This window comes from Neomonachus schauinslandi, chromosome 8 (assembly GCF_002201575.2).
Source record: "Neomonachus schauinslandi chromosome 8, ASM220157v2, whole genome shotgun sequence".
In the NCBI taxonomy this organism is placed as follows: Eukaryota; Metazoa; Chordata; class Mammalia; order Carnivora; family Phocidae; genus Neomonachus; species Neomonachus schauinslandi.
Genome location: NC_058410.1, coordinates 54313957 through 54335858, shown reverse-complemented (window position 1 = coordinate 54335858; position 21902 = coordinate 54313957). Strand labels below are relative to the sequence as shown.

At 39.5% G+C, this 21902-nt stretch overlaps 1 protein-coding gene across 3 annotated transcripts in view; it reads right to left on the bottom strand.

Annotated features, from left to right (window-relative positions):
- The window catches only part of ATG5 (autophagy related 5), a 129685-nt gene that overhangs the window by 45464 nt on the left and 62319 nt on the right, over positions 1-21902 (bottom strand). For all 3 annotated transcript variants that reach the window (XM_044917688.1, XM_021693685.2, XM_021693686.2), the window contains one exon: positions 12098-12192. In XM_044917688.1, the coding sequence (XP_044773623.1) occupies positions 12098-12192 (95 nt within the window). The remainder of the gene's footprint in view (positions 1-12097; positions 12193-21902) is intronic.

The window sequence follows — 21902 nt, the reverse complement described above, 5'->3', positions numbered from 1 at the left end:
GAATGAAGATTCAAAAATATAAAATAGAGAAATGGAAAAAGCCAAGAATGGCAAAAGAAAGGAAATGGGCAAAAACTAAGACTTCTAAATTTTTATATTCACATCGCTTCTCGGCCTTTTGGCTAAGATCAAGTGTAAATTCTTATATTCACTTACAAACCTTACTCCTAAAATTTTAATCAAATTCAAGTAAGAACCTAGCTGGAAAGGCATAAAGCTAACAGGAAAGTTGGCTCCTCCTGTTTGAGGAAAAACTACCAACTTCTTGGCACAGGAAAGATCAGGCAGCAAGCTCTTTCCTAACAGAGTCCCCACCTGGCAGCCATGTTTTGTCAAGCACATTTTAAGAATTCTCTAGCTTCCCACTTTCAATCTAATTATAGAACTTTATAAAACCATTTTTTCTCTCTCTTACACACATTCTCTTTCTTTTCCCTCTCCCCTCACATTCTCTCTCTAAATCCTTCCTCTGTTGTGATACCACAAAGAGAGGTATGAATACATCTGACAATTTTTCCCTGAACATGTTGATAAATATTAAAAGAACACCTCCACTCTGTGCATCTGCACCATGATTCTAACAATAATAACCCCTACAGAATAAGTAACGATAGTATGATATACTTTCCCTATAGGAGCTTAAAATATTCACAGTATAAAAACCATAGTAAAGTATATATGCCAGAACCTGCCTATCCAAGTAAGTACTAGGAGGTATATAGCTCAGAATAGTTTGGAAACTACTCTTTGGGGAATGTCTTTAGAGTTTGTGTTATATTTTATTCCACAAATAAGCTATTTTGCTAGGATCCGGGAATGCATTATAGTACATTACTATGGAACTCATGGTACAACAGAATAGCCCCAAATCAACTACTGATGACAGATGGAATGATTTAATGAATTAACAAATATTCACAAATGCCTATTACATGTCAGGTTCTTTTCTAGACCCTGGACAGACAGCATGAACAAAACAATTACCCTGCCTTCATAAAAAAGATAAACCACCTTCATTTTTAGAAGTGATTAAAAGTCATAAAGCACTGTAAAGGAAATGTTTGCTGTAAAAACAATACATTTGCTCTGAAGTCAGGAGTTTAAAAAAAAATAAGAGTGTCACTGATAGAATTATATAAACCTGTAATATGGCTTCTTTGAAGAAAAACTTTAACCAGATACATAAATTCACACAGTCATGCCCCTTTCGTTTTATGGATGAGGAAACAAAGGCCCAGCCAGGCGGAGTAACCTGCTGTGGATGCACAGCTTGTCAGTGTCAGACCTCCCACAGAGCTGTGGAGGCCCTCCCTTCTAGTTCAGTGCTCTTTCTGGAAACACAACTTTTTTTTTTCAAGGACAAGTGCTTTAGCCTTTATGTCTCCAACATTTTCCAACCTTCTGAGCTCAATGAGGTTTACATGTAGTCACAAACTGTCAGACTAGGAAACACAAGCAGAAAAAGGTCAAAACAATTTTCTACTAAGTGAATAAAACAAAATTGTGATATGGACACTATTGTACACTGTTTTTTTTTAAAATTTTATTATGTTATGTTAGTCACCATACATCATTGGTTTTTGATGTGGTGATCCACGATCCATTGTTTTCGTATAACACCCAGTGCTCCATGCAGTACGTGCCCTCCTTAATACCCATCACCGGGCTAACCAATCCCCCCTCCCCCCTCCCCTCTAAAACCCTGTTTGTTTCTCAGAGTCCATAGTCTCTCATGGTTCGTCTCCCCCTCCGATTCCCCCCCCCTTTTTCCCTTCCTTCTCCCAATGTCCTCCATGTTACTCCTTATGTTCCACAAATAAGTGAAACCATATGATAATTGACTTTCTCTGCTTGACTTATTTCACTTAGCATAATCTCCTCCAGTCCCATCCATGTTGATGTAGAAGTTGGGTATTCATCTTTTCTGATGGCTGAGTAATATTCCTTTGTATATATGGACCACATCTTCTTTATCCATTCATCTGTTGAAGGGCATCTCAGCTCTTTCCATAGTTTGGCTATTGCGGACATTGCTGCTATGAACACTGGGGTGCATATGGCCCTTCTTTTCACTACATCTGTGTCTTTGGGGTAAATACCCAGGAGTGCAATTGCTGGGTCAGAGGGTAGCTCTATTTTTTTTTTTTTTTTAAAGATTTTATTTATTTATTTGAGAGAGAGAGAATGAGAGACAGAGAGCATGAGAGGGAGGAGGGTCAGAGGGAGAAGCAGACTCCCCGCCGAGCAGGGAGCCCGATGCGGGACTCGATCCCCGGACTCCAGGATCATGACCTGAGCCGAAGGCAGTCGCTTAACCAACTGAGCCACCCAGGCGCCCCAGGGTAGCTCTATTTTTAAATTTTTGAGGCACCTCCACACTGTTTTCCAAAGTGGCTGTACCAACGTGCATTCCCACCAACAGTGTAAGAGGGCTCCCCTTTCTCCACAACCTCTCCAACATTTGTTGTTTCCTTCCCTGTCCATTTTGGCCATTCTAACTGGTGTAAGGTGGTATCTCAGTGTGGTTTTGATTTGGATTTCCCTGATGGCTAATGATGATGAACATTTTTCCATGCGTCTCTTAGCCATTTGTATGTCTTCTTCAGAGAAGTGTCTGTTCATATCTTCTGCCCACTTTTTGACTTGATTATTTGTTTTTGGGTGTTGAGTTTGAGAAGTTCTTTATAGATTTTGGATACCAGCCCTTTATCTGTAGTGTCATTTGCAAATATCTTCTCCCATTCTGTGGGTTGTCTCTCTGTTTTGCTGACTGTTTCCTTTGCTGTGCAGAAGCTTTTTATCTTGATGAAGTCCCAAAAGTTCATTTTTGCTTTTGTTTCACTAGCTTTTGGAGATGTATCTTGAAAGAAGTTGCTGTGGCCGATGTCAAAGAGGTTATACTGTGTATGTTCTCTTCTAGGATTTTGATGGATTCCTGTCTCACATTGAGGTCTTTCATCCACTTTGAGTTTATCTTTGTGAATGGTGTTAGAGAATGGTCGAGTTTCATTCTTCCGCATGTGGCTGTCCAATTTTCCCAGTACCATTTATTGAAGAGACTGTCTTTTTTCCATTGCATGTTTTTTCCTGCTTTGTCAAAGATTATTTGACCATAGAGTTGAGGGTCCATATCTGGGTTCTCTATTCTGTTCCATTGGTCTATATGTCTGTTTTTGTGCCAGTACCATGCTGTCTTGGTGATCACAGCTTTGTAATATAGCTTGAAATCAGGCAACATGACGCCCCAACTTTGTTTTTCTTTTTCAACGTTTCCTTGGCGACTGGGGGTCTTTTGATTCCATACAAATTTTAGGATTGTTTGTTCCAGCACTTTGAAAAACGTCATTGGAATTTTGATCGGGATGGCATTGAAGGTATAGATTGCTCTGGGTAGCACAGACATTTTAACAGTGTTTATTCTTCTGATCCATGCGCATGGAATATTTTTCCATCTTTTTGTGTCTTCTTCAATTTCTTTCATGAGTGTTTTGTAGTTCCTAGAGTATAGATCCTTTACCTCTTTGGTTAGGTTTATTCTGAGGTATCTTATGGTTTTTGGTGCTATTGTAAACGGAATCATTTCTCTAATTTCTCTTTCTACAGTTGCGGTGTTAGTGTATAAGAAAGCAACTGATTTCTGTGCATTGATTTTGTATTCTGCCACATTACTGAATTGCTGGATGAGTTCTAGTAATTTGGGGGTGGAGTCTTTTGGGTTTTCCACATAAAGTATCATGTCGTCTGCGAAAAGAGAGAGTTTGACTTCTTCTTTGCCAATTTGAATACCTTTTATTTCTTTTTGTTGTCTGATTGCTGTTGCTAGGACTTCTAGTACTATGTTGAACAACACTGGTGAGAGTGGGCACCCTTGACGTGTTCCTGATCTTAAGGGAAAGGCTCTCAGCTTTTCCCCATTGAGGATGATATTCGCTGTGGGGTTTTCATAGATGGATTTTATGAATGTGAGGAATGTTCCCTCTATCCCTATACTCTGGAGAGTTTTAATCAGGAAAGGATGTTGTATTTTGTCAAATGGTTTTTCTGCATCAATTGAGAGGACCATATGGTTCTTCTCCCTCCTATTAATGTGTTCTATCACATTGATTGATTTGTGAATGTTGAACCACCCTTGCATCCCGGGGATAAATCCCACTTGATCATGGTGGATGATCCTTTTAATGTATTGTTGGATCCTATTAGCTAGGATTTTGTTGAGGATTTTGGAATCCATATTCATCAGGGATATCGGTCTGAAATTCTCCTTTTTGATGGGGTCTTTGCCTGGTTTGGGGATTAAGGTAATGCTGGCCTCATAGAATGAGTTTGGAAGTTTTCCTTCTGTTTCTATTTTTTGAAACAGCTTCAGTAGAATAGGTATTATTTTGAATGTTTGGTAGAATTCCCCAGGGAATCCATCAGGCCCTGGACTCTTGTTTTTTGGGAGGTTTTTGATCACTGCTTCAAACTCGTTACTGGTTATTGGCCTATTCAGGTTGCCAATTTCTTCCTGTTTCAGTCTTGGCAGCTTATAGGTTTCCAGGAAGGCCTCCATTTCATCCAGATTGTTCAGTTTATTGGCATATAGTTGTTGATAATAATTTCTAATAATTGTTTCTATTTCCTTGGTGTTAGACATGATCTCTCCCTTTCATTCATAATTTTATTAATTTGGGTCCTTTCTCTTTTTTTTTGGATAAGTCTGGCCAGTGGTTTATCGATCTTATTAATTCTTTCAAAGAACCAACTTCTAGTTTCGTTGATCTGATCTACTGTGTTTCTGGTTTCGAATTCATTGATTTCTGCTTTAATTTTAATTATTTCTCTTCTAATGCGTGGCTTAGGCGTCGTTTGTTGCTTTTTCTCTAGTTCTTTAAGGTGTAGAGTTAGTTGGTGAATTCGGGATTTTTCTATTTTTTTGAGTGAGGCTTGGATGGCTATGTATTTCCCCCCTTAGGACCACCTTTGCAGTATCCCATAGGTTTTGGGCCGATATGTTTTCGTTCTCATTGATTTCCATGAATTGTTTAAGTTCTTCTTTGATTTCTTGGTTGACCCAAACATTCTTGAGCTGAGTGGTCTTTAGCTTCCAAGTGTTTGAATTTCTGCCAAATTTTTGTGATTGAGTTCCAGTTTTAGAGCATTGTGGTCTGAGAATATGCAGGGAATAATCTCAATCTTTTGGTATCGGTTGAGACCTGATTTGTGACCCAGTATATGGTCTATTCTGGAGAAAGTTCCATGTACGCTCAAGAAGAATGAGTATTCTGTTGTTTTAGGGTGGAATGTTCTGTAAATATCTATGAGGTCCATCTGGTCCAATGTATCATTCAAAGCTCTTGTTTCCTTGTTGATTTTCTGCTTAGATGATCTGTCCATTGCTGAGAGTGGAGTATTGAGGTCTCCTACAATTAACATATTGTTATCAATAGGACTCTTTATTTTGGTTAACAGTTGGCTTATATAGATGGCTGCTCCCATGTTGGGGGCATAGATACAATTGTTAGATCTTCTTGTTGGATAGACCCTTTAAGAATGATATAGTGTCCTTCTGTGTCTCTTATTACAGACTTTAGTTTAAAATCTAATTTGTTTGATACAAGAATTGCTACCCCAGCTTTCTTTTGAGGTCCGCTGGCATGGAAGATGGATCTCCATCCCTTCACTTTCAGTCTGGATGTATCTTTAGGTTCAAAATGAGTCTCTTGTAGACAGCATATGGATGGGTCCTGTCTTTTTATCCAGTCTGCAACCCTGTGCCGTTTTATGGGAGCGTTTAGGCCATTCACGTTGAGAGTGATTATTGAAAGATATGAATTAATTGTCATCATGTTGCCTGTGAAGACGTTGTTTTTATAGATTGTCCCTGTAAATTTCTGTTGTGGATCACTCTTGGGGTCTTTCTCCTTTTATAGAACCCCCCTTAATATTTCTTGCAGGGCTGGCTTAGTGGTCACATATTCTTTCAGTTTCTGCCAGTCATGGAAGCTCTGCATCTCTCTATTCATTCTAAATGACAGCCTTGCCAGATAAAGTATTCTTGGCTGCACGTTTTTCTTGTTTAGTACCCTCAGTATGTCTTGCCAGGCCTTTCTGGCTTGCCAGGTCTCTGTGGATAGGTCTGACGTTATTCTGATGTTCCTCCCTCTGTACGTAAGGAATCTCTTCCCCCTAACTGCCCTTAAGATGGTTTCCTTGGTTCTAAGATTTGCAAGTTTTACTATTACATGCCGGGGTGTTGGCCTGTTTTCCTTGATCTTGGGAGGGGTCCTCTCTGCCTTTAGGTTTGTTTCATTCTCCAGATTAGGGAAGTTCTCAGCTACGATTTGCTCAAATACATCTTCTAGTCCTCTCTCTCCACTCCCTCCGGGATTCCCATTATTCTGACATTGGGATGCTTCATGGTGTCACTTATTTCTCTGATTCTATTTTCATGGATTCTGAGTTGTTTTTCCCTGGCCTCCTCTTTTCCCTTTTTATCTATTATATTGTCTTCCAGGTCGCTTATTCGCTCTTCTGCCTCACTTACCCTAGCTGTTAGATTATCTAGATTGGATTGGATCTCATTGATAGCATTTTTAAGTTCTGCCAATTCACCTTTCATTTCTGCCCTTAGAGACTCTATGTTGCCATTAATTGATTTCTCCATTCTAGCCATCATCTTCACAATTGCTAGCCTGAATTCCATCTCCGACATCTTGGTTATATCTGCATCCATTTGTAAATCTGCAGCATAAGTCATAATCTCTTGAGTCTTTTCTATTTTGGGGGCTCCTCCTCCTAGTCATTCTGTTGATGGGTGTTTGAGGGAACGCATAGAGTCCAAATTATTGACCAGAACCCAAGCAAGATGCACCTGTTTTCTTGGGACCTTAGGGTTGCTGGCCTCTTGTTTTCCCAGCCTGTCTTCTGTGGGAGGGGCCTGCCGCGCTGTTACTCAGGCAACCCTGTTTGGGCGGAGTTGCCCTGCCCCACTGTGGTGGGGGATGTGCTCAGCGGGAATTAGTTTTTGGGGCTTTTGTTCTCTGGCGGCTTTCCCTTGTGGCTTTCGGCGTCTCTTCCGCGAGTCAGAGCAGAAGAGACCATTTCCAACCCTCTGCCTCAGAGCAGGGAGACCCCAGTCTGTTCTTCAGTGAGCTCTCCAGGCACACCGTCTCCGCTTCTGTCCGTGCTGCTATAAACTGCAGCGGCCTGGGTTGTGCGCCCCTCCGCAGCGCTCCCAGTCCTGCCTCCAGGTCGGAGCACGGCTCTGCCCTTTGTGCTTCTAAAACCGCCAGCCGCTCCCAGTTCGGGCGCGCGCAACCCCGCTGCTCCAGGTTTCCGACCTGGGGGCTGCAGTTTGCCCGCGCGACCCCACCGCTCCGGGTTTCCACCCCGGGTGCTGCCCTAGAGTCCTTTCCCCGCCAATACCGGTCTGCAAGTCTGTGTCCCATCTGTAGCGCACGAGGCTGTCACTCACTGGCGGTGTAGGATCCCCACGGCCAGGCACCCTCCCGCTGCCGTTTATCTGCCGGCGGAATCACGGCTCCCTGCTTCGTACCTCAAAACCAACTGACTGCGATATTCTGTTTGTAGAGATCCAGATCTTCTTACATCTCAGGCTGGTTTCCTGGGTGCTCAGAGTGGTCTGGTAGATATCCAGCTCAATTCCGGGGACCAGGTGAAATAGGGTCCCCTACTCCTCCGCCATCTTTCCCCCCCTCTCCGTACACTGCTTTTTCAACCCTTCTAACACTTCTAGCTCTTTTTCACTTTCTCCTGCTCTTCTCCCCTCATTTTAATTTTATTTATTTTTTCAAGATTTATTTATTTGAGAGAGAGAAAAAGAGAACACACATGCATGGTCGGGGGGTAGAGGGAGAGGAAGAGAGAGAATCTCCAGCAGACTCCCTGCTGAGACTGGGGCCTGAGAAACATGGGGCTGGATCCTAGGACCCTGAGATCATGACCTGAGCTGAAATCAAGAGTCAGACGCTTAACCGACTGAGCCACCCATGTGCCCCTTGGTTAATTTTAAAAGTGTTTTGTTCTCTTAACTACTACAGTAGCACTATCCTTTAAAGTCACCATACATTTAAATCCAAGGAAAACTGCTAACTTTTTCAGTTTGGGATTATTTTTTTTGTTTTATTTTATTGTGTTATGTTAGTCACCATACATCATTAGTTTTTGATGTCGTGATCCACAATCCATTGTTTTTGTATAACACCCAGTGCTCCATGCAGTACATGCCCTCCTTAATACCCATCACAGGGCTAACCCATCCCCCCACCCTCTCAGTTTGGGATTATTTAACTATAAAGTCTATTTTTAAGCTTTAACATTATATGAGCTTCGGTGACTTTTTTTTTTTTTATCTTTGGTGTTTTTAATACCCTATTAATTTAATACTTCAAATTAAGTAATTATGAAGTACTCACAGTATATGAAAGACTGTGCTAAATCCTACTACACAGATTTTTTTTTTTTAATCCAGCCTTGCCTTCAAAGATACCACTAGCATTTTGAGAGTATTATTGCACTCTGGACGCAAGCTATATCAAGAACTAACTTGGGCAAAGTGCCTGAATCCATCTAGATTGAGAGGTGACTTTCAAATTGTCAAGCCCCAGGAGGAGTGGGGTCAGGCCACCTGAGCCAATCCCACTTGTCCCCACCCAACCTCCCCTTCTAAGCTTGGCCCTAAAGTGGGCTGCTGCTTAAAAACCATTTCTGAGGGGGGCCTGGCTGGCTCAGTCAGTAGAGCATGCAACTCTTGACCTCAAGGTTGTAAGTTCAAGCATCACACTGGGCACAGAGCTTACTTAGAAAAAATTTTTTTTTTAATTTTTAAAATCCCCTCAGAAACCTTAAGGACTACTCTGAAATTCTATAACCTTTTATTGTTTTTAATATGTACTTTAACCACCAATATCCACATCAGTGATGGTGAAGAAGTAGACTCTCTCTACAGGGTTTATAGACTACATGAAGAATCCTACTCACTGTAGGTATTATACTTAGTCCATAAAATCTGGCTCCATTTTGGCTTTTCTCTGTGGAATAACTAAAAGCATATCACTAGTGAATCTAGCTCTGTAAAAGTTTCTCTTACAGAATGCCTAGGTGGTCAGTACACAGGCATCTAATGTGAGGTATTTCTTCTCTCATACAACTAGGCTTCCTGCCATCTTTCTCACATCATTTTATGCAACTACAGGAACCATTCTATTTGCCCACTGTCAAAAAGAACAGTTTTCCAAAACTGTTGCACCCCTCTCTTTTCAGCAGATGGCTTTATTACTCGTTACACAGAAAAGACTTATGCTTTCCCACATGAGTAGCAACAATTTTTCCCCTCCTATTCCTTAACAGTTAGTTCTCTGCAAACCTCTCGTCTGCTGGGTTAACCTTCACTGTTAATCCTGATCCCCAAATGCTTTGCTCCACCAATTACTTTCCTTCTTATTTGATAAACACATTCTTCCATAAAATAACCTAAAAGTCTTTTCAGTCCTAGCCTTCCCATGCCTGAGAAAGTTTAGCTTTCCCTAATAACCTACTAGGTTTTCTCCTTATGTATAATAAAAAAAAAAAAATGTTATCACATTTCTTTTCCCTTGCTCTGGCTACAAAAATACTTGGGGTCAAATCTGCAGGTCAATTTTAATAAATCTGAGTATCTCACTCATTCATAGCTTACGTAATTTCATGCTGAGTTTCCATTTTTTATTTTCAGTAGTTTTGATTTTAAATTCTTTTCTATTTTGTGATTATAAATTCTTGTAAATTACATCAGATGTTTTATGATATGTAGCTCTGACTTTAAATTCTTTTGTTTTCTAATTATTTGTGTTAATTGCCTCAGATTCTTCATAATACAAGATTATGTATAAATAAATAAGCTGTGGTATTTCCAAACCCACTGTATAATATCTGTGATTAACAAAGACTTGTGGAATTAAAAAAAGGAAGCAGAGAAGTGTGGCTAATTAGATCATCTGGTCTTATTCCAACAGGAATTTTTCTCATTTTATTTCTATTGTACATATTATGAATCCATGATTTAAAAATAATCTAGGGGTGCCTAGGTGGCTCAGTCAGTTAAGTATCTGTCTTCGGCTCGGGTCATGATCCTGGAGTTCCAGGATCGAGCCCCGCACCCGGCTGCCTGCTCAGCAGGGAGTCTGCTTCTCCCTCTATCCCTCACCCCGCTCGTGCTTGCTCTCTTTCTCTCTCTCTCTCTCTCTAATATATATATATATATATAATCTTAAAAACAGTCTATCTACCATTATGTTAATGAAATCAATAACAAGATACCTTATTTAAATCAGAAACACTTTTCATTCTTTGAGTATACTGGGATTTTTGTTTACTTACTTTTAATTAAACAAACTGTTTTCCTCTTTAATACAGTTATATGATTGATGCCTCTATAAAAGATTTAAAAAATTGGGGCACCTGGGTGGCTCAGTTGTTAAGCGGCTGCCTTCGGCTCAGGTCATGATCCCAGGGTCCTGGGATCGAGCCCCACGTCGGGCTCCCTGCTCAGCAGGGAGCCTGCTTCTCCCTCTCCCTGCCGCTCTGCCTACTTGTGCTCTCTATATCTCTGTTGAATAAATAAATAAAATCTTTAAAAAAAAAGATTTTAAAAATTACTATAGAGTCACTATGAGTAAAGACTGTGGGACACTGAAAATGGCTACAAGGGGAACTTATGACACAGCCTCTCTGAGTTTGAATGGAAGTTCTGCTTGATTAGAGCCCATGTCTGTGATATTATGTTTCCAATTTCTATTCTCAACTGCTTTTTCTCTAGAGATAGTAAGTAACTTACTTTCTGGAATACCATTCACTCAACAAATATTTACAAAGTAGTTGCTATATGCAAAGCACCTAGAAATTTTATTTTATTTTATTTTAAGATTTTATTTATTTATTTGACAGAGAGAGACACAGCGAGAGAGGGAACACAAGCAGGGGGAGTGGGAGAGGGAGAAGCAGGCTTCCCGCGGAGCAGGGAGCCCGATGTGGGGCTCGATCCCAGGACCCTGGCATCATGATCTGAGCCAAAGGCAGACGCTTAACGACTGAGCCACCCAGGCACCCCGCACCTAGAAATTTTAAAGCACTCTACAGAAACAGGAGTTTCTTCACCCCATGAAACTGTGCTATAAGGAGACTCTACTTACCTATTTTGTTGTACAACACTAAAGACTCACCATTTAAAACAAATACATCAATTCCCCTCATCAGTGGTAGCTACGTTTTACAAAGTCACTGCAAACACTGAATTAGCAAATACTGAGCCACTGTTCCTGGAGGAAATATAGGGTTGGGTTACTGTGTGTCTCTGGTCACAAAATGTTCTTCAACTGACCAATACATAACCTTGTTTTATGTGTGTTTCTTTCTCTTTTAATTTATTTATTTTGAGAAAGAGAGAGAGAGTGCACACATGGAGGGGGGGCGCAGAGGGTGAGGGACAGAGAGAATCTTAAGCAGGCTCCACACCCAGCATGAAGCTGGACCAGGGCTTGATCTCACAACCCTGAGATCATGACCTGAGCCAATCAAGAATCAGATGTTCAACCGACACGGCCACCCAGGCGCCCCATATGTGCATTTCTTTTTAAAGACGGCACTTCAGCACTACTCTTGGGAACCATTTTAAACAACAAAATCATCAATAAAAAGCACAAAAGTGTAAAAAGCATAGCACTAAACAGGGAAAAGAAACTTGTTTATAGCAGAAAAACAGAAACAAGAAGGTACAGCACTGCGGAATATGTGAATGTTGGGTGAATCAAACTTTCTGTAGCTTTGCACACTTCCATGAGAGCGCTGCTGAGTACTGACTCTGGCTTACAAATAAATTTTAGAAAGCAAGCAAATCTGCAAATAAAGAATCCGCAAATAATGCGGATCAACTGTGTATGAGTCAAATATTTCAGTGTAGTCTCTGACTTGATTGTCACCAAAAGATAAGCTCTGGAAAGCCCTAACAAATATCCTTCAGTTACTACGCAAATTTAAAGAGTTTTAGACTACACTACTTCAAGAAGTAAGATGTCTGAGGCATTCACAAGTTGGTATTGTTAAAAATGTTACTTCCTACCTGATATATTCTAAAAGGGATAAAACGAAATCCATTTTCTTCTGCAGGATATTCCATGAGTTTCCGGTTGATGGCCCAAAACTGGTCAAATCTGTCTGTAATGATAAATTATTTGTTATTAAAAATGAACAGTATAATTTAAAACCTCACATGAAGAAATGAAAGTTGTTAAACATCCTCTTAGAAGTTTCTGAAAAAGCATCATTTATATATTATTTTTTAAACTTATCTTTCCATAACTAAACGGAAAGCAAAATATAAATTTTTTTACATTATTGCTTCCTCTTCTAGATATTTGCATAGACATTTCATCTCATAAGAGAAACCCTGAACAGATGACTACTTGTGTCATCAAGGCAAAAAACATGAGATAGGGATGAATGTCTAGATTCTCTATCCTATTGCTTACTGTCTAAACAATAAAAGGACAGCTTCAAGTGATCTAAGTCTTTTTTTTTTTTTTAAGATTTTATTTATTTGCAAGAGAGAGAATGAGAGACAGAGAGCATGAGAGGGAGGAGGGTCAGAGGGAGAAGCAGACTCCCTGCTGAGCAGGGAGCCCAATGTGGGACTCAATCCCGGAACTCCAGGATCATGACCTAAGCCGAAGGCAGTCGCTTAACCAACTGAGCCACCCAGGCGCCCCAAGTGATCTAAGTCTTTTTTTTTTTTTTAAAGATTTTATTTATTTATTTGACAGAGAGAGACACAGCGAGAGAGGGAACACAAGCAGGGGGAGTGGGAGAGGGAGAAGCAGGCTTCCCGCGGAGCAGGGAGCCCGATGTGGGGCTCGATCCCAGGACCTGGAATCATGACCTGAGCCGAAGGCAGACGCTTAACGACTGAGCCACCCAGGCGCCCCCAAGTGATCTAAGTCTTAACCAGAACTTATTTAAAGAAACAAAATCAAAACACCAAACACAATAAACACTAAACAGTAAAAAAGACAAAATTACAGGAAAGGGTTTGAAGGAAATGTGGAACTGACACTTAAGCATTAACTGTCGATTGCAGCTTAATCTCAGTGATTAAATAACTCCTTTTTAAGTTTTTTGGGCTCAATTTAAAAAAAACCACTTTACTAAGATATAGTTCACATATCATAAAATTCACCCTTTTAAAGTGTACAACTCAGTGTTTAGCATATTCAGAGCTGAACAACCACTGGCAGTATCTAATATCAGAACATTTTATCCTCCCAAAAAGAAACCCATACCCATTAATAGTTACCCATCTTTTCCTCTCTTCCTATCCCCCTAGAAATCACTAATCTTTATTCCAGACATTTCGTATAAATGGAATAATACAATATGTGACTTTTGTATCTTTTTCCCTTCGCTTGTTTTCAAGGTCCATTCAAGTTGTAGCATGTCTCAGATTTCATCCATTTTTATGGACAAATATTATTTCATTGTATGGAGATAAATTTTTTTGTTTTGTTTACCCATTCATCAGTTCATGGAAATTTGGGTTGTTTCTACTTTTTGGCCATTATGAATAATGCTACTATAAACATTCACATGTAAACTTTTGTATTGGATGTGTATCTTCAATTCTCTTGGGTATAAACCTAGGCGTGGAAATACTGACTTATATGATAACTGTTCAACTGCCATATGGTAACTATGTTTTCAGAAACTGCCAAACTGTTTTCCAAAGAGGCTACATCACTTTACATTCCCCCCAGAAAGGTTGTTGGGTTCCAATTTTCCACCTCCATGTCTATGCTTGTTACTGCATATCTTTTTTTTTTTTTTTTTTTAAGATTTACTTATTTAAGAAAGAGCATGGACAAGTGGGCCTGTGAGGGGGAGGAAAAGAGAAAGAGAGGGGGAGAATCCTCAAGCAGACTCCCCACCAAGCGCAAGAGACCAACATGGGGCTTGATCCCAGGACCCCAAGATCAGGACCTGAGCCAAAATCAAGAGTCGGTGGCTTCACTGACTGTGCCACCCAAGTGTCTCCCCACCCTTTTATTAGAGTCACACTAGTGGGCCTGAAATGTTATCTCCTTATGTTTTGGTTTTTTTTTTAAAGACATATTTATTTGAGAGAGAGCGAGCGAGCACGCGAGACTGGGCTTAGGGGCAGAGAACCTCCAGCAGACTCTGCGCTGAGCATGAAGCTCCAGGCAAGGCTCAACTCAAGACCCTGAGATCATGACCTGAGCTGAAATCAAAAGTAGCTGGATGCCCAACTGACTGAACCACCCACGCACCTCTCTCCTTATGGTTTTGACTTACATCTCTCTAATGAGTAATTATGCTGAGCATCTTTTCATTTGTTTACTGGCCATTTATATATTTATTTTGGAGAAATGTCTATCAAATTCTTTGTCCCCTTTCTAAGTGGGTTGTTTGTCTTTTTTACTGTTGAGTTGCGAGTTTTTTTTTTTTTTAATGTATTCTGGCTAGAAGCCTCTCACTGATAAATCTATGCAAATATTTTTTCCCATTCTGTGTTTTTTTAAGTAACTCCTTTTTGACTTACCCAGAATCCTACCTTAAAATTATTTTTTATACTCAGAAATTTATCTCAGAGTCAAATCTCTGTAAAGTACATGAATAGCACCAGAATTTCAGATCAGCTTGGTATTAAAGCACATTCTCTACTATTAGACTCGTCTCAATCCAAAGTATTGCCAATGTGTTGATACAGTTTAGGTCACTATAATTATATAAAACAATAAAGTTTAGTTGTTTTTTTTTTTCTTCTATCCTTGTCCTAGAAGACTGGGACAGTCTCTAGGCCTTCTCTATTCTCATTTTCAACTTCAATCTGGAAGTTCATACTGTATCAGAACTGGTAGGATAGGTAACTCAGAATCCAGGTAGTCTAATGTAATTTCACAGATGATAATGAAGGCCTAGGTTGTTATGAGTTTCATGAAGAACTAAGACCAGACTCTCAGTCTTCAAAGCCTGATTCAAAGCCCACAACCGTTTCAACAGTTGCAACCACAAAACTGCATCTTAATGCTAAGAGTAGCTCCTTCAACCACAGTCCTTCCATATATGAATCAAATATTCTTTCAATGCTTTTTAAAAGGTATCTTTCTATCATCAAGTATCAAGCAAGAGTGTGATAGCTAAATAAAATGATTCTTCATGATAACCTGAAATTTTACTCACTGCCTCATCATCAAATCTCTAGCACCTACCAAGGTGCATGCATAACATACACTCTTAAATCAAAGAACAAACAAGAAAATACTACATATATAACCTTTTTTTGAAAACATTTTGGGTTCCAATCCTAGGTATGCAACTAAATAGCTACGTGACTAGAAACAAATCAAAATTGAAAATTCACTTATAGATGAAATACAGAGGTTCAATTAGTTTCTAATACCTGTTCCAAAAACAAAACTTTGTAATTATCTAAGATACCCTCTTTTATTAAAATAGCATTTGCTAAAAACCACAAGCAAACCTTTATTACAAGAGAGATCTAGATTGTTTTTAACAGAGTGCTTTTTATTTTATTTTATTTTTTTAAAGATTTTATTTATTTATTCATGAGAGACAGAGAGAGAGGCAGAGGGAGAAGCAGGCTCCCAAGGAGCAGGGAGCCCGATGCGGGACTCGATCCCAGGACGCTGGGATCATGACCTGAGCCAAAGGCAGATGCTTAACCATCTGAGCCACCCAGGCGCCCAACAGAGTGCTTTTTAATAAAAAACAGTGGTTCTTAACCAGGAGAGACCTTTGCTCACCAGTGGGTCTGGAGACATTTTTGGCTGTCACAACTGTTTATGTGTGATACTAGTATCTAGTGAGTAGAGGTCAGGGGTGATGCTAAACATACTACAATGCACAGGACAGTTCCCCACAACCAAGAATTATCTGACCCAAAATGTCAGTAGGAAGGAAAGCAAACACAAACAATAAAAAGTACAGAAAGGCAATTAGTCAAGAGTTTTTACATACCTATACGGCAAAAAAAATAAACTGGAAAAAGGAACATTATTGTGCCCATTATCATTTAATGACTCTAAGCTTCAAAATGACCCTTTAACATATGTCCTGCCATAACAGACACAATTGAAGCATTCCTTTTCTTTCTGCATGGGTGCCCACACGCGTGAGCGGGGGACGGGGGGGGGGGGCGGGCAGAGGAAGAGAAAGAATCTTAAGCAGGCTCCATCAATGCAGGGCTCAATCTCATGATCCTGACATCATGACCTGAGCCAAAACCAAGAGTCAGATGCTTAACCGACTGAGCCACCTAGGCGCCCCTGAAGCATTTCTATTCTTACAACCACATTAAGCTTTCTCAGTAGAGGGCTAAAAGGACACTGCAAGGAGAAAGAGCTTCCTGCTTGCATAGGCACACTGAAACCCCTAGACCCTGTCAGTCCCTGATTTCCTCTGGAGGCCCACAGGGTGGCTTACTTGCTGCTTCCCATACAACTGCCACTCCCTCTGCATGCCCAGACCACTTGTTGCTAGTGGCCTGCACTCCAGTTGTCCTGACTGCCCGGTGACTGCAGACCAGCTCCAGTCTGGGCAGAAGAGTGAATTTCTCTACTAATCCAGTGGATTGAACTATATATCCCCCCACAAGTTCTAAATCCAGTCTTGGCTAGAGGATCCTTGTAAGTGTGACTTTCCTCCCTTCGCCCTAGAGTACCATATGCAGTTTTCTTATATCTTATAGTCACTCTTTCATCAGAGTTTAATAATTCTTCATATGGAACTTACCCTGTTTAACCCTCTGATTTCTACCTCCTGACTGGACCCAGTCTGATACAACTATGTTTAAAAGGAATAAAGACATAATAAAAGATATGTATTAATTAATAGTAGCTTTCACTCTTCTTTTATAAGAAGGTACTGAGGAAATAGGTATTTCCTCAATAATACTAAAGACATTCCAACCAAGAATAATCTAGCTTTTATAAGTCAATGTTATTAACAAGACACAAGTAGAAGGAACTAAAAAAAAAGCAGTCCTGAGATTGAGTGTATAACCAATCACCTTTCACACTGAATTCTGTAGTATCAGTATTTCTTCTATCCCCTAGTCAATAACTAAAATAAAATTGGAGTTAGGATGCATTACTACCTTCCTACATATTGATGAATCAAGAACATACTAACTTGTTACCAAGGAATACTTTGAATATAACTATGCTATTAGTTATTACAATTAAGTCATAAAAATTATCAGTCATAAAAGCAATACCTACAAGTAAAAGAAGCATAATGGTCTTTATCTGTTCGTTTTTTTTTTTTTTTTTTAAAGATTTTATTTATTTGAGAGAGAGAGAATGAGAGACAGAGAGCATGAGAAGGGGGAGGGTCAGAGGGAGAAGCAGACTCCCCGCCGAGCAGGGAGCCCGATGCGGGACTCGATCCCGGGACTCCGGGATCATGACCTGAGCCGAAGGCAGTCGCTTAACCAACTGAGCCACCCAGGCGCCCCTATCTATTCGTTTTTTAAACTAAAATTGTAAGTAAATATATATCAATTTCAAGAACTTTCACGTTAACTTAGTTCTAAATCTAAAACAGAACAACTAAGTCGGAGAAAATTAAAACTATCAGTCACTTAGTTTATTCAAAGAACTGGAGAAGGGAAGATAACTTATATCCTTCTTGCCAGAGCTATTAACAATATGACTAATAAGTTGGTTTCTGTTTTTTAAACTTAGCTTATTCATTTAGGAAGGCTACAAAATTAAGAATCACACAACTGAAGGACTGCCTTATAGAAAGTGAATCTAGTTTTGTAATAAAGATATTAAAAATAGAATTCCTCAAGATCCTGGTGGTCACCAACTTTTCTCTCTCATTACTGAATTAAGCTTCTATATTGGTCTTGGAAATTTTTTAAAATTCAGGAAAAAACATGTTTAAAAATCAAAATCTCCCGAAGAAGCTTAAGAAATAAAGTTTTCTTTTCTCCTCACGTGGAAAAAACTGCAAGAAAAAAGTGGCAATTTTAAACAATGTATCTGTTCTTCCACTTAAGCCTTATGAGTGGCAAACTCAAGGCAAAATAAATTTTAACATTCTAATGTCACAAACAATACATGTGTCTAAAAGCTCCCCAGGAGACATGGAGGACATCTAAGGGACTACAGGGACTGCTGTTTAGCTTCAGTTCAGCAATGTGGCATTGCTGGCTGGGACCCTCAAACTATAGGAAAGGAGGCAGCCTCCACATGCATGCTCTATCCACTTCCTAGTCTTTTCACATCTGTGATGTAAAAAAAAACATATTTACAGCATCCCGAATAAGTGTCAGCACATAAAACATAGACTTGAAGCTTTTCTTTGAAGAGAAAAGCAAATAGTTGAAAATCACAGCTTCAGAAAATTTTGCATTTATCAACAGTATTATTCGAATCAGTACTACAACTGACCTTGTAATATATGTAGTGTTTTGACCAGAGGCTTTCAAAATACATAACAGAAAGTATATCCAAGTAGAAATCTATTTGAATTACTTTCTTCATATGTAATATGTAAACATCTTTGTAAAGCAAAACAAAACAAAAAAATGAATAACTTGGTACGTTGCCAAACACAGGTGCATTAAATAGGCGACCTGTATCTTCAAACTCATTTGTCTTCTAAGTCAAGTCAAATTAAGAGAATCCTAGGTTAATAGGGTGTTTAGCTGAGCCACGGCACGGAGCATTCTCTCTGTGGCAACAAATCCACTGGTGCTTGGATGCTGCTCAACAAACTACACCCACACATCTCTACGAGCCCTTCTCTTTGAGGTTTAAAGTTCCTGAGCTGTATCGGTCGGGAGGCCCTTACCAAAGCAAAGAAGCTTAGGGAAAGCTTAGGGGCCCCTGAGAATTCATCATGAAGGTAGAAGAAGGCAAGACCAAAGGGCTGGCCTCCACATTAAGGCTGAGAGGAGTGCCAGTCCTGAAGAAGGCTAATCCCGAACATAAACAATCATCTTGGCAAGAGGATTGTACCCTGGGGGAATTTGTTGTTTGAATGAATCAAAAGAGTAATAAAACCTGGATCTCAGGAAAATTTCAACCTGGGCTACCAACTGTCTCATAATAAACTGAGCGATGACATTTACTCCTTTGCCCTACAATAGAAGTGCTACCATCTGGAAAACTGACATTAAGGAAAGTAATCAATATAAATACATATTTAGGGTGTAATTTATTCTCTCTGTATTCACTGCCACAACTTTTCATAAGCACTGAACCACGGTGACAACCTAATTGGACTCTGTCCTTCCACTTGTATCCCTGCTACAGAGCATTCAGAATGGTCTTATAAAACATAAATCAAATTGTATCATTAATGAGTGATTTTCCACACATGTTTCTAATGGGCCATGGAATAATGCTTTATGATGTACTTTAACAATATGGTTTTAGAAGTACTAGAATCATTACTTAAAAATCCACTGCACTCACTTTCTTATTGCCTGCAACGGGGGAGGACTGCTCTTTGCCCAAACTGCATGTGAACAACTAAAAGGTCTTTCCCTCTCACCCCCTGGAAACGCAGGTGCTCCTGAAGTCCTCTGAGATCTCACTGCCCATCAATCTGTTCACTTACTAAGCTCCAAGTCATATGATTTTTCTTTTCTGTCCCTAGAAAACACCAAACTTGTTCCCATATCATAGCTTGGAATCCTTGCTTTTCTTATCTTCACAAAGCTGCTGCTTTCTGATCATTCAAGTCCCAAGAGAAGTAGCACCACCTCCTCAGAGAAGATCCCCTCAATTCAAAGTGAGGCATTGTTCTATTTTCTATCTAGACATTTTTGAAATTGAATTTTGAAATTACCCAACTCACGTGTCTAATTATTTCTTGTCTCTCTCCCCCAACTAAATATAGTTCCATGAGAGCAAGGCCTTTGTCTTCAGTCCTAGAAAGTTCCTGGCACAAAGTAGATGCTCAATCAATGTTTAAGCGACTAAATAACGATATGACTGACTGATTTAGGGAAATGGGGAACAACAAAAAGAAGGAATTCCAAATGTAGCATGGCATGGTGGGAAAAAACAGACATTCTGGAGCCACACTGCCTTCGTCTGCTTCTTAGCTTTGCCATTTAATAGCCGCCGGAGTTTGAGCAATATACTTTTAAACTTTGTGTCCCAATTTCCTATAAATGGAACTGCCTGTAAAACGAAGATATTAATAGTACATATTCATAAAGTCATTGGAAGAAATAAATTAGTTAATACATGCAAAACACAACAGTATCTGGCACAAAGTAAGTATTACATAAGTGATCTTAGGCTGCCTCAGAATCAACAAAAGAAGACACTGGGAAGATTCAGCAACAAGGTAAGTGAACTGTCAAAACCAGTATGGGAAAGTGGTTCTGCCAAAACCTCATCATCAGAAGACTGCTGGAGCGTTCAGTCTGGCTCAGGGCCAGAGAGCTTGCACCACTCACATCAAATTCTGTGTGAATGCTGCCTCCTGGAGTTATGCAACTGAGTGGCCTTTGTTAACCAGGTGGGAAGACTGAGAGCCATAATACAATCCAGCTGCAACACTTTACAATACCAAATTCCCTTCATATCCCCTTCTGCTTCCTCCAACCATTTCAACTACCATATAAGCCCTATCTTCTCATGCTGTGGAAACAATTTAGTTACATTTACCTTCCATCCATTTTGATTGCATTAATCTCCAGAAATGGGGAAATGAAATGGTGAAATGGTGGTGGGAGCAGGAATGGTGGCCCAAGAACACCTAGGTCAACATCTGAGTCCTCAAGTCTTGGCAGGCTCATCTGAGTTCTATCTCTACTATCTTTAAGATCTAGTAACAATTCCTTCTCAACCCCTCCCTCTCCTAACATATCTTAAAATATTACAACAGAGGGGATAAGCATGGTGGGAAAAAAAAAATGAGGTTTCTTGTTGATCTGGGAAGATGAGAGGCTCAAAACTGTTATACTTTACAGCACAGGTCTATAAACAGAGCCAGTAAAAACCAGTTACTTCATAAATGGTTTAAAAAACATTGCTGGAAACTTAAAGAAAACTAATCTTAACTGGAATTTGAAAAAGCAGATTGTAAATTTTAATTTCAACATCACAATAAACCATAACTGCAAGTTATAACATCTCTAATGTATTCCAACAGTCAATCCCAGTAACTGACTTTATTTTTACATCGACAGAATTCAATAACTGTATCCCAGCCAATTAAGAAAAGTTTATTTCAAATTGGGCCAATAAAAGGGCCTCAAAATTCAAAAATGTCATGATGCTAAAAAAACAACTATTCTATGTGCTCATGTTAAAATTAAAAAAAAAGAATGATCTTCAATTATAATTAAGTCTTCATTTAATCTAAAAGACAATCTTTAAAGTAGCTTGTTTCCCAAATAGAGATTTACAGAGCTGTAGCACCGTGGTAGGCCAAGACTAATTAACTGAATGCTTCCCTGTGTAAATCACCTATAGATTTATAACCAATAATCTGATTTATTACCTTTCAAAGCTACTATAAATTGAGAAAATGTTTTTCCTCTTAAGACTAAATTACAGTTTACTACTTTCCTCAAGTCAGAGGACCAGAAACAAATTCAACAAGTAATCAAGCTCATTTTCACTTCAGAGAGCCCACCAGAATCCTAAGACAAAAACAAAAATCTATTTTAATTTTTGAAAGACTGACAGAGGAAAAAAAAAAAAGATAGTCCATTATATTCACTGTATCTTTGCAATGTTTACTATGCAGGATATTCTGTCTTTATTCTAATACAAACCCTGCATGCTTTTGATGAGAAAATCCCGTTAATACTCACTGACAAATAACGAAAGCTTTAGAAACGGGGGGGGGTGGGGGGGGAG